This window comes from Periplaneta americana, chromosome 7, assembly GCF_040183065.1.
Source record: "Periplaneta americana isolate PAMFEO1 chromosome 7, P.americana_PAMFEO1_priV1, whole genome shotgun sequence".
Classification (NCBI taxonomy): domain Eukaryota; kingdom Metazoa; phylum Arthropoda; class Insecta; order Blattodea; family Blattidae; genus Periplaneta; species Periplaneta americana.
The window spans coordinates 111512106-111525057 of NC_091123.1; the positions used below are offsets into that span (position 1 = coordinate 111512106).

At 33.9% G+C, this 12952-nt stretch overlaps 1 protein-coding gene across 13 annotated transcripts in view; it reads left to right on the plus strand.

Moving 5' to 3' along the window:
• Positions 1 to 12952, plus strand: part of LOC138703364 (pecanex-like protein 1) — a 255059-nt gene that overhangs the window by 110636 nt on the left and 131471 nt on the right. For 10 of the 13 annotated variants that reach the window (XR_011333137.1, XR_011333138.1, XM_069831164.1 and 7 more), the window contains one exon: positions 1054 to 1393. Coding sequence is in view for 11 of the 13 variants with exons in the window: in XM_069831164.1 (XP_069687265.1) it covers positions 1054 to 1393 (340 nt within the window). In the remaining 2 variants the exon portion in view is untranslated. The remainder of the gene's footprint in view (positions 1 to 1053; positions 1394 to 12952) is intronic. The other 3 variants (XM_069831171.1, XM_069831172.1, XM_069831174.1) reach the window with 1 other exon arrangement.

Genomic DNA, 12952 nt, shown 5'->3' on the forward strand with positions numbered 1-12952 from the left:
CAGTAGTCATATAAAGATGCTTATTATTTTTTTAAATTAATTTTCAGTTAAAAGTTCGTTATGACATGGCTGTTGATAAATTGATAAACTAGCAAATTAAACCAAAACTAATTCTTTTGGGAGGTGGGGAGTGTTTTTTCAATCATATCAGAAATTTATGATAGTTTTGGAAGAAATTGGACTTTTTGTATTTCCGTGTTGGTTTGTTTGTTTGTTTTTTTTGAGGGAAAAATTATTCTGAGGCCGGGTATCGAACCCGGGATCTTTGGTTAAACGTACCAACGCACTACCAACTGAGCTACCAAACACCAATCCAATTTTTCCCTCTATATCCACAGACCTCAAAGTGGGCTGACAACTGTCGAGCAACCAACATTGAGTGCGCACTAACTCTGTGTGACTTAAATTGTGGTTTTCTGTTAACGAACAGTGACGTGTATTATGCAAATCAAGCTTTCAGGTATAACTCCCTGTAAAGTTGATTTGTGAATAATTTCGAGGAAAAAATTGTTCCGGGGCCGGATATCGAACCCAGGACCTTTGGTTAAACGTACCAATGCTCTACCAACTGTTTCTTATAAAAAAAAATACAATAATATTTCAAAATTAATATAAAATGGTGAAATAATTTTCATGTAGCCTATTTATTTATTCAAGTCTTCTTAAAACCTGTTTAACCATAAGGAAATTCTTAAGAAGTAGTGGAGGTTTTATCTCTGTCTGCTTAAGATATTTTGTTCATGCTTATTTTAGAATATCTTTTCAGAATAAGTTTAATTTTGGAAAGTGTTTCACTCTTACATCTGCTTTCCACTACAGACTTTTTTTTAATTAAAATACTTTGACCTCTAATATAGTATAGTGTGTATGTATGTGTATATATATATATATATATATATATATATATATATATATATATGTATATATATATATATATATATATATATATATATATAAGCATAAAACACTAATGATTATGTAAATACATTTGGAAAATACACAGTTAAGCAAATACACTCTAAAATATGTGTACATTTTTGTTATTGGTTTCAGCTTCTACGTTATCCACACCACAAGGTCGCACACAGGGTGGTCTAACATGGCACAGGAAACGGGACCTAGTAACAAAATTGGGTAATGAATCCATTCCAACAGGGGAGGGGGCAAGTGGTTCATCTGGATCGGCAACAGAGCTGAGTTCATTGCTTCCACCTCCTGCTATGCCTCTTCTTGCAGCTTTTCTTGCCACCAGAAGAGAGGTCCCATCAAGTTCCATCTGTGGTCCTCCTACCATGGCTATTGATCCCTTAGACAGTAGAGTCAGTGGTGGAGAGTTGAGAACAAATGTTCGCCAAAGGAACAGAAGACTTAAGAGATCCAACAGAACACACAGGTATGTGCAATACAGAAACCTTGCTCTTAATTAATTCTTTCTAGACGGAGATTTGTAAAACATCTCCAACTAGGATGCAGAAGATATTTATCATGATTTCTTGTACCTATGTCAATATTCGACCATAAAATGATTTCTTCACCCTCAACAGTTATAATTATCTAAATTCAGCAGAAAAGGTTAACTGATTAAACTCATAAGTGACATTTTTAGGAATACATAATGTTTACTACAGTCTTATCTTTCACTACATAAAATTTGTCTGTGGATATGCAAGCAAAAAAATAAATGTTAAAAGAGGGAATATGCAGTAAACGAAGTACAATAAACACATGTACAATTACAGCTTGTATAACAGGATAAATGTGATAATGAATATGACTTATTCTCTACTGTTACATTATGTGATGAAAGTTATACTGAGATTTTCCTCGTTGAAATTTTAACACCAGTTGCTGCAAGATATTCTATACAATGAAAATGTTCAGTGTTACAAGATTTTAGCATTACTGGGGCAGTTTACAAACAGAAAAGGTAAGAGTTGTCAAATTTGCATATGCATCAAGTACTAAAACAATCATGATTTTTCTCTCCATAACCATTACTAAAGAACAAAATGTCTCTTTTCTTTTTAATAAATATTAATTTGAGCACAGAACTTGCCATTCCTCCTTGTTGGGATTTATGTTTTACTTACCTGAACCAATTATAATCAGTATCATTTCCCTCGTTTATTAGAGCAGAATCATAAAATGTTATGCAAATAGCATTTCCTGTGGGTTTTCTAGTTTTCCCAGTAGAATTAATAAGATTCTTGGCTTGATCTTATGAAGTCTTGCACAAACAGAGACTTTCTCCATTTCTTGAGAGTACCTTTTTCGTGAGTGCTTTGTTTTATCTTTCATTTCCACTGGACAGAATCTGTAAGGAAAGGTCCCATTCATCATAGATCTTTATCCTGCTGTATAGGTTTCTTTCCAGGTATTTGTTCCATGGTTTATGTAGTTACAGTCATCCCTGATAGTTTGTGCAGATTTATCTGCAATATAAAACCGAAGGCACTGAGTCCTGTAAAAATAATGAAGCTCATTTTATTTAAAAATGTTGTAGATGAAAACATAATCGTTATTCTTATGAGTCACTATTAATACAGCAATGCCAACAAGTTGCATACGTTCTCGCTCTTTAAATCTTAGATCAACTGCAATTTCAGTTGATCAACTACAGTAAGTTGATAGCAACTGGATGTGTTGTGTATTTTGGTGACTGTAGTTGGCAGTTGGTGTTTGTATGTACAAAATGGTGTGTCACAAGTATGTTGGTGGCAACCGAGGAATCCCGAGCTGAAAGTAACATTATTCCCACCTACGTATGTCAGTCTCCTTTCCTGTTCTCCTTTCTTGACCTTATTTGGTCAACTATTCTTTTCTTCGATCTCAATACTCTTAGGTTTTGAGAGCTAGGGTATCTTTCCTTTCATTTCTATATCATCTTTCTAATTACATTGGCCTGTGTGGTGTAACAATATATCCCACAGTGGCAGAAGTGGAAAGATTGGTGGACATACTTAAATCCTCCCCGCTAGGTCTAAGGGATCCTACGACAAAAGACAGGTGTGGCCCTCCTCCATTCATATTGGGGCTGTGCATGCAGGTGAATCAACCACCAATCTATACTAATAATAAATCTGTAGCCGAAATTTTTCAGGTAATTTTCGATTTTCCAAAAATAATTGGTCCTAACATATATAATTAACCATCCTGAAACTGAAAAGCGTTTTTTTGAAATTTCTGTTTGTTCTTGTTGTTGTTGTTTTCTAATGCCAGGCATTTGACAATAAAGTTATTTGACCTCTTGCACTCCAATATTTTTCAAAGATATTATCATGACCAGCCACTGAAGCACAGATTTTGAGGTGTTCCGAATCCATTTCTTGGTTTGAGTTGCACAATGGACAGTTAGGGGACTGATATATTCCAATTCTATGCAGGTGTTTGGCCAAACAATCATGGCCTGTTGCCAATCTAAATGCAGCTACAGACGATTTTCGTGGTAAATCGGGAATTAACTGTGGATTTTGATGCAGAGAGTTCCATTTTTTCCCATGGGATTGTGTTATCAAATTTTGTTTGTTGAAGTCTAAGTATGTAGATATAATAAATCTTTTCACAGAGTAATACGTAGATTTAGTAACAGGTCTGTAAGTAGCAGTGCTGCCCTTCTTTGCTAAAGCATCCGCATTCTCGTTTCCCAGGATTCCACAATGGGATGGTATCCATTGGAATACAATTCTTTTATTGAGTGATATTAATTGAGAGAGCATTTTAGTTATTTCTGCTGTTTGAGATGAAGGTGTGTGTTTAGAGACTATTGATAGAATAGCTGCTTTGGAGTCTGACAATATAACTGCATTTTTAAATTTACTGACGTGACATAGAAGATTCCTGAGACTTTCACTTATTGCAATGATTTCTCCATCAAAACTTGTTGTTCCATACCCAAGAGATCTATAAAGTGAGAAGAGACAGCACGTAACACCTGCACCGGCACCTTGTTCTCTGGAGATCAAGGATCCGTCAGTGTATAAATGAAGCCAGTTTTGTGGAGGGTATCTAATATTAATTGTCTCTAAAGACAATTGTTTTAGTATTTCATTGTTTACTTCTGATTTCAGTATTTCTTCTGTTAAATTTAGATTATATTCTATATTTAATAGAGTTAAAGGGTTTGGTTTAATTTGTAGGTTTTCTTTTAAATTCGGGATATTGATTTTCTGTTTTAATTCTTGAACAATGGATATGAAACTTTTTTGAGTTTTCAATCTACAGAGAGGATTGTATGGTAATCTAATAAGTTTTTCATATTGAATCAGTGCTTTTTCTTCTATTGTCATTTTGATACTGTTAATATTAGTGAGGAATCTGATAGAATCTATTGGAGTTGTTTTGATTCCACCATTAATGAGTCTGAGAGCTTGGTTTTGAACATATTCTATTTCGTTTATGAAAGGTGAAGTAATTACAATTTTTTCCGCAGTATGTCAGCACTGGCTGTATAAACATTTTGTATGTAGTGTTCAAAGTATTCCTAGAGCATCCCCATTTCTTTCCTGCTAGTCTTTTTAGAAGGGAGAATCTTTTACGAGCTTTTTCAGAAATGTATTTCAAATGGTTGTTCCATGTCAACTTACTATCGAAAATAACTCCAAGATATTTGGATTCATAAGTCCTAGGAAGGTGTTGGCCATTGTATTGGATATTGAATTCTCTTTCTTTTTTACCAAGTGAAAATATTTGGTAGTTACTTTTGCTTAAATTGAGTGTCATCAAATTTGATGTATTCCATTCATGTAGTTGATTTAGAGCTTTAAGAGCAGAATTTTGAATTTTGTCTCTATGTCTGTAAGATCCGGAAGTCCACAAAACTATATCATCTGCAAATAGTGCTGTTTTCATGTTTGATTCCTCTAATAGAGAGGGTAAGTCATTTATATAAATATTGAATAAAGTTGTGCTGAGGACAGTGCCCTGAGGTAGACCTCGATATGTTTGTCTGTAACTAGAAAGTGAGTTATTGAATTTAGTGGCAATGAATCGTTGACTAAGGAATTCTGATATCCATCTGAACTTATTGCTGGAGATACCTAATTTCTGGAGTTTTAGTAATAATTTATTTCTCCAAATAGAGTCATATGCTAGCTGAAAGTCAATAAATATTGCCAAGGTATCTTCTTTCTTGTTAAAACTGTCTTTTATTTCTTGGCCGAGGCGTATGACTTGTTCATTGGTAGAGTGTAGTTGTCGAAAGCCAGCTTGTCTTGGTGATAAAAGATTTTGTTTGTATGTCTATCTATCTATCTGTCTGTCTGTCTGGATGTTTGTTACCTTTTCACGCGATAATGGCTGAACAGATTTCGATGAAAATTGGAATACAAATTAAGTTCGTTGTAACTTAGATTTTAGGCTATATGGCACTCAAAATACATGATTTAAAAGGGGGGTTATAAGGGGGCCTGAATTAAATCGAAATATCTCACTTATTATTGATTTTTGTGAAAAATGTTACATAACAAAAGTTTCTTTAAAAATCATTTCCGATAAATTTTATTCTTTGATATTTAATGAGACAAATGAGTTTTAAAATTAAAATAACTGCCATCTAAGGCCTTATAATGAAATAAAAAACAAATGGCTTCGTCTATAAGGGGCTTGGACAACAACAATCGAAAGCTGTGAAAGATAGCATATAGAGAATGTTTCTGTGTTTGTATGAAGTAATATCGGAAGCTAAATTAACCGATTTGTATAATTAATTATTATTTCACCATTGGAAAGTGTAGTTTCTCTAGATGGACATAATGCTATAATGTTATTGTTGTTGTTTTCTAATGCCAGGCGTTTGACATAAAGTCATTTGACCTCTTGCACTCCAATATTTTTCAAAGATATAAATATGGCCAGCCACTGAAGCACAGATTTTGAGGTGTTCTGAATCCATTTCTTGGTTTGAGTTGCACAAAGGGCAGTTAGGGGACTGATATATTCCAATTCTATGCAGGTGTTTGGCCAAACAATCATGGCCTGTTGCCAATCTAAATGCAGCTACAGACGATTTTCGTGGTAAATCGGGAATTAACTGTGGATTTTGATGCAGAGAGTTCCATTTTTTCCCTTGGGATTGTGTTATCAAATTTTGTTTGTTGAAGTCCAAGTATGTAGATTTAATAAATCTTTTCACAGAGTAATACGTAGATTTAGTAACAGGTCTGTAAGTAGCAGTGCTGCCCTTCTTTGCTAAAGCATCCGCATTCTCGTTTCCCAGGATTCCACAATGGGATGGTATCCATTGGAATACAATTCTTTTATTGAGTGATATTAATTGAGAGAGCATTTTAGTTATTTCTGCTGTTTGAGATGAAGGTGTGTGTTTAGAGACTATTGATAGAATAGCTGCTTTGGAGTCTGATAATATAACTGCATTCCTAAATTTATTGATGTGTCACAGAATATTCCTGAGACTTTCACTTATTGCAATGATTTCTCCATCAAAACTTGTTCCATACCCAAGAGATCTATAAAGTGAGAAGAGACAGCATGTAACACCTGCACCGGCACCTTGTTCTCTGGAGATCAAGGATCTGTCAGTGTATAAATGAAGCCAGTTTTGTGGAGGGTACCTAATATTAATTGTCTCTAAAGACAATTGTTTTAGTATTTCAGTGTTTACTTCTGATTTCAGTATTTCTTCTGTTAAATTTAGATTATATTCTATATTTAATAGAGTTAAAGGGTTATAATGTTATTACAGTAACTTCTGAGGGAATTGAGGACAGGTAAGATTAAAATAGCTTCTTATGCACAGAAAACTTGATAGGCTATTCTGTATATTCGTTTCCTGTATTTCTTAAAATAATGTTTATGTACACATTCATTTAAATCTCAGAGAATTAACGAATAACGAGAGTGTATTGATTTAGTACGCAGTAATAGTATGTTAGCTTAGCATTCTGTTATTTTATAATCCAAATTTTAACTATGCTCAATTGAAACGTGTTAAAATACACAAAATATATAGGCATTAAATGCAATGCAAAAAAATTGGGTAATGAGCCAAGCAGATTATGTTGTGCTATTTTAAAAGTTGTTCCTCCTGAGATTCAAGAGCCCCCCTTAACAAATTGAAAACTTACTTATCGGAGTACATCCGTTATCAACACACTTTTTATATAATATAATTTAAGTTATTTGAAGGGTTCAGAACCATAGTTGGCCAAGCGCCATTTACTGAAGACGTAGAAAACAAGGGTTAAAATTAAGTTAGTACCATAATTCAATGGAAACATATAGCAAGTAAAATAAAGTATACACATTAAATCTAAATGATGTCAATGTTCATTAAACTATGGTTGCATGTAATAAAAATTAAGAAAGATGTTAAAGGAAGTGTCATTGTACCAAATGAGTGGTCTCTGGACCAAAATGATCGCATTTTAATTATTTGAATACAATTTAAATTAAGTAACATAAACAATTTATCCTTCTAACAAACACGAATGTTCCCTGGATCAAATGTCCTATTTTAATTATGTAAGGATGACACGCAAAATCGTGAAGCATTCCACATTTTTTGGCTGCAAAAGGGTATCTGTCGGATACAGGGGGGAGAGCCATTAATCCTTCCCATTGAAGGCTTTAAGGAACCAACCTGGACAAATACCCAATGTCCCATCCCTACCTTCCCATGGTGCAGCTGTTAGTAAGCATAATTTTACGAGCTGAACTAAAGGGAGGGGCTACTCATCCATTAGCACTGGTCAGCTTGATGAGTTAATGACTGAATTTGGTATAATTTTCCTCTATCCAATACCTAATTCCCTCTTTACCCTTTCCTATCCAGTCCTCTGACTGAACTCTTACTTTCTTCGATCCCGACGGCATTAGAGCATTCGAGGCCTAGGGGTTCATTTCCCTTTCCTTCCTCCTCTTTCTACTTTTCTGTTCCTAGTGCTGACCTGCTATGGCACTAAAATCGTCCTCCGGTGGCTTAAGGAGGGAAAGCTGGTGATCAACAAGATCTCCCAGCTAGATCCAATGGACCCGTTGACCAACAGCAGGTGTGGTCCTCCAGAAATTCTGGGGGTTGTGTGTGAATGAAGTAGCCACCAAAACGTTAAAATATAGTGTTCACTTAAATCGGCTACAACTTGCCATTTAATCAAAATTCAAAATTCTGCTCTTAAAGCTCTAAATCAACTACATGAATGGAATACATCAAATTTGATGACACTCAATTTAAGCAAAAGTAACTACCAAATATTTTCACTTGGTAAAAAAAGAAAGAGAATTCAATATCCAATACAATGGCCAACACCTTCCTAGGATTTATGAATCCAAATATCTTGGAGTTATTTTCGATAGTAAGTTAACATGGAGCAACCATTTGAAATACATTTCTGAAAAAGCTTGTAAAAGATTCTCCCTTCTAAAAAGATTAGCAGGAAAGAAATGGGGATGCTCTAGGAATACTTTGAACACTACATACAAAATGTTTATACAGCCAGTGCTGACATACTGCGGAGAAATTTTAATTACTTCACCTTTCATAAAAGACATAAAATATGTTCAAAATCAAGCTCTCAGACTCATTACTGGTGGAATCAAAACAACTCCAATAGATTCTATGAGATTCCTCACTAATATTAACAGTATCAAAATGACAGTAGAAGAAAAAGCACTGATTCAGTATGAAAAACTTATCAGATTACCAGGAAACAATTGGCATTCATACAGTCCTCTCTGTAGATTGAAAACTCAAAAAAGTTTCATATCCATTGTTCAAGAATTAAAACAGAAAATCAATATCCCGAATTTAAAAGAGAACCTACAAATTAAACCAAACCCTTTAACTCTATTAAATATAGAATATAATCTAAATTTAACAGAAGAAATACTGAAATCAGAAGTAAACATTGAAATACTGAAACAATTGTCTTTAGAGACAATTAATATTAGATACCCTCCACAAAACTGGCTTCATTTATACGACAGATCCTTGATCTCCAGAGAACAAGGTCCGGGTGCAGGTGTTACATGCTGTCTCTTCTCACTTTATAGATCTCTTGGGTATGGAACAACAAGTTTTGATGGTGAAATCATTGCAATAAGTGAATGTCTCAGGAATCTTCTATGCCATATCAATAAATTCAGGAATGCAGTTATATTGTCAGACTCCAAAGCAGCTATTCTATCTATCGTCTCTAAACACACACCTTCATCTCAAACAGCAGAAATAACTAAAATGCTCTCTCAATTAATATCACTCAATAAAAGAATTGTATTCCAATGGATACCATCCCATTGTGGAATCCTGGGAAACGAGAATGCGGATGCTTTAGCAAAGTAGGGCAGCACTGCTACTTACAGACCTGTTACTAAATCTACGTATTACTCTGTGAAGAGATTTATTAAATCTACATACTTAGACTTCAACAAACAAAATTTGATAACACAATCCCAAGGGAAAAAATGGAACTCTCTGCGTCAAAATCCACAATCAATTCCCGATTTACCACGAAAATCATCTGTAGCTGCATTTAAATTGGCAACAGGCCATGATTGTTTGGCTAAACACCTGCATAGAATTGGAATATATCAGTCCCCTAACTGCCTATTGTGCAACTCAAACCAAGAAATGGATTCGGAATACCTCAAAATCTGTGCTTCATTGGCTGGTCATGTTAATATCTTTGAAAAATATTGGAGTAGAGGAGGTCAAATGACTTTATTGTCAAACGCCTGGGATTAGAAAACAACAACAAACAACAACAACTTTATATTTATTTCTAACGGGTGCAGCGGAGCACACGGGTATGGCTAGCACTTAATAAGAATGGTGCCTGCTTCAAAACAGTTGTGATTTGCCTAAACTCCCTTATGGATACGCATAATATAATTAAAATATTGAAAGAACAAGCACTAATACAGTACGAGAAATAAATTAGATTGCTATATGCAGTAAATACTATAGTTTGAGTAATAATCAAACTGTGGATAGATTAAAAACACAGATAGGTTTTATATAATTAATATAAAAAATTAAAAAAGACTAGAGTATTCCTCAAAGGAATTTATTAATGGAAGACAACCCATTAAATACCATCCATATAGAACATAGTTTGGTCCTCTTGAACGATATTAAAAAATCTGTAACAGATAAACTAATTTTGGAAACTCTGGCTATAAAACTAATTACGACAACATACCCTCGTAAGGAGTGGTTACAAATTTTACAGGGCTAGAGAAACATGTTCTCTCTTTTCTTTTTACCATTTTATAGGAGAATAAATAATACATTTTGAAGAAGTTACTGCCATTTATATATATTTGCAAAACCTCTTATATAGACTAAATAAATTTCGAAATGCTGTCATATTATAAGATTCAAGAGTAGTCATAAAAGCTGTAATTTCACAAGTCTATAAAAGGGACAAAAATTCAGGATGTAAGAAAATGATCTATAACCTTACTAAAGTAGAGAAAAAAATTTGTTCACACTAGATTCCTTCCCATTTGTTAAAAAGAGAAATGAAACAATAGACATTATCGTCATCATCATTATTGCTGCTACAGCCTGTTGTAGGCTTTGACCACCCATACAATGCGCCTCCATTCATCCCTATTGTTTGTCTTCCTTTTCCAGCCTTGTACTCCCAATACTTTCAAATCTTGTTCAATGCTATTGAACCTTTTAATGTTAAGCCGTCCAATTCTTATTTTTTCATCTGTCTTTTTTTTTTTTTTTGTGTTAAAGTAACTTCACATCATAGATTAATCTCATTTTCTCTGTAAACGTGTCCCAGCCGTCTAATCTTTGAGGTTTTAATGTAATTTATTCTCGCTTTTAAGAAAAATTCCACTTCTAAGGAATACATTCGAATGGATTTCCTAATATACAACCCATTTTAATGAAATTCCGAACCTATTCCAAACATTTGTGATTGATTTCTGTACAAGGTATTGTCACACCAGTATGGCATTAGAAACATTACATTTCAGTCTATAGTACTAGTAACAGTACATTGCAATCTATAGTATACTTCGCACGAAAACATGACGACCTTCCCTCATACCCTTCACCAGTTAACTGCAGGCACGCGCAAGGGATAAACCCTTAGCCGAGTTGCCAATTCTTGAAGTCATTGTGATATGTGAACGTTTTTCAAACTGTGTTCCGTGAAACCGCGATTTTCAGCGAGACTATATTATCTTTGTAAATATACCTTAATTTATAATTACTAAAACAAAATTGGTATAAAATTGAACAAACTTATTTTAAAAACACTTTATATTTATATTTTCACTAACATGTTTTGCCTAAAAAAACAAAGAACTGCAGAATTATATAATGTGTTAAATTCTCATGTTATTGAAGTTCCAGAATTTTATACTTAATTAAGGATGTTGCGCTGGTAAAATTTTCGGAAACTGTGATCATTGAATAGCAATTTATAGTACAAGAGAGTAAAATTAAATTTTATCCGCTTCGCCTTGGGTGATAATTTTCACGAGCGCATAAAATCTGTTTACTCTAGTGTGCTATACAATATTTTATTCATTACTGGTATGTAAATTTAATTTTAAATTGTAGGTCTTTTCTTTGTAATGTTTTGTTGGCGAAGAAGTTCATACATATTCATTTTAATTAATGCTAATATGTTGGTTGTCATGTAGATAGTGATTTAAAAACATTTAATTCACTGCTGTAAGTTAGAAAACTTTTAAGCACTGCTGTGAATAATGTCATTATTTAGGTTGCTAAAGACGGTGAAATAAAGACTAGTTTAGATACCAGTCATGGATAAATGTATTCCTTTTACATCATTTTTTCATAACAGGAAAATCATATTAAAGCACAAAAGAATATATTTGTTTCTCTGCCAGTTTAGTTGCTGATTCGATGCAAATTTTGTGTAGGCCTAAGGAACGTTATAAGATACGAAATATGATTGAATTAATTAAGGGGGCATGTACACTTCTTATAGCTTAAAATTCTGTTATGTAAAATATAGGCCTAATATAAAATTTAAATTTCTACATCAACTATTGAAGTTCATTCAGGTAAAACAACCTGTATTAGTTTTTTTTTAGTTATTTAACGACACTGTATCAATTACTAGGTTATTTAGTGTCGACGGGATTGTTGATAGCAAAATGGTATTTGGCGAGACAAGGCCGAAGATTCGCTATAGATTACCTAACATTCGCCTTACTGTTGAGAAAAACTCTGAAAAACCTCAATCAGATAAATCAGCCAAAGCGGGAACTGAACCCACACCCGAGTGCAACTTCGGATCGGCAGTCAACTCAGCCAACTGAGCTACGCCAGTGGCTCTGTATTAGTTCTGAAGTTATGATTTTTAATGTAAAGTGCGGCATTGGCTATAATAGCTGTTAAGTGGAAAACGGCATGAGCTTTTTTTTCTACTTCGCAAACTATAGGCCTATTCCTTAAAAACCCTTTTCCTGGTAATTCCGAAAGTGCTGGATAGAATCGAATGAAATTTTTTCTGCATTCTTAAACATAATGTACAAATCAGGCCAGAATATTTCCGCAAGTTTATTTGCTGTTGGCGATATCTCTTTCGTGTACTGTTCACATACTGTTCGACGAAATAAATCACGCATAAAATCGTCTATCTTACCGAATTCTGTTTTAGTTTATTTTCTCTTTAGTTGGTGAACCGTAATTCTTAATTTCTATGCCCCATATATATATATATATATATATATATATATATATATATATATATTAATTTTTACCAACTCCGCCGGTTATGTCCGATGTTAAGTGATTAAGATTTGTACTTATCAAACTACCTCAACTTTCGATTACTCTATGGATAGAATTTCTAACGTTAGACACAATTTTAACACTTTGTTTTCTTAGCTACGCTCCTCTGCAAATAACATACTCTGTTTTCTTCGACGGTGTTATTTGTTCTTGTGATGGTCCTGGATCTTCAGGTGAATCAGGAGGCCTGACTGCGGATCATCTGCTCCA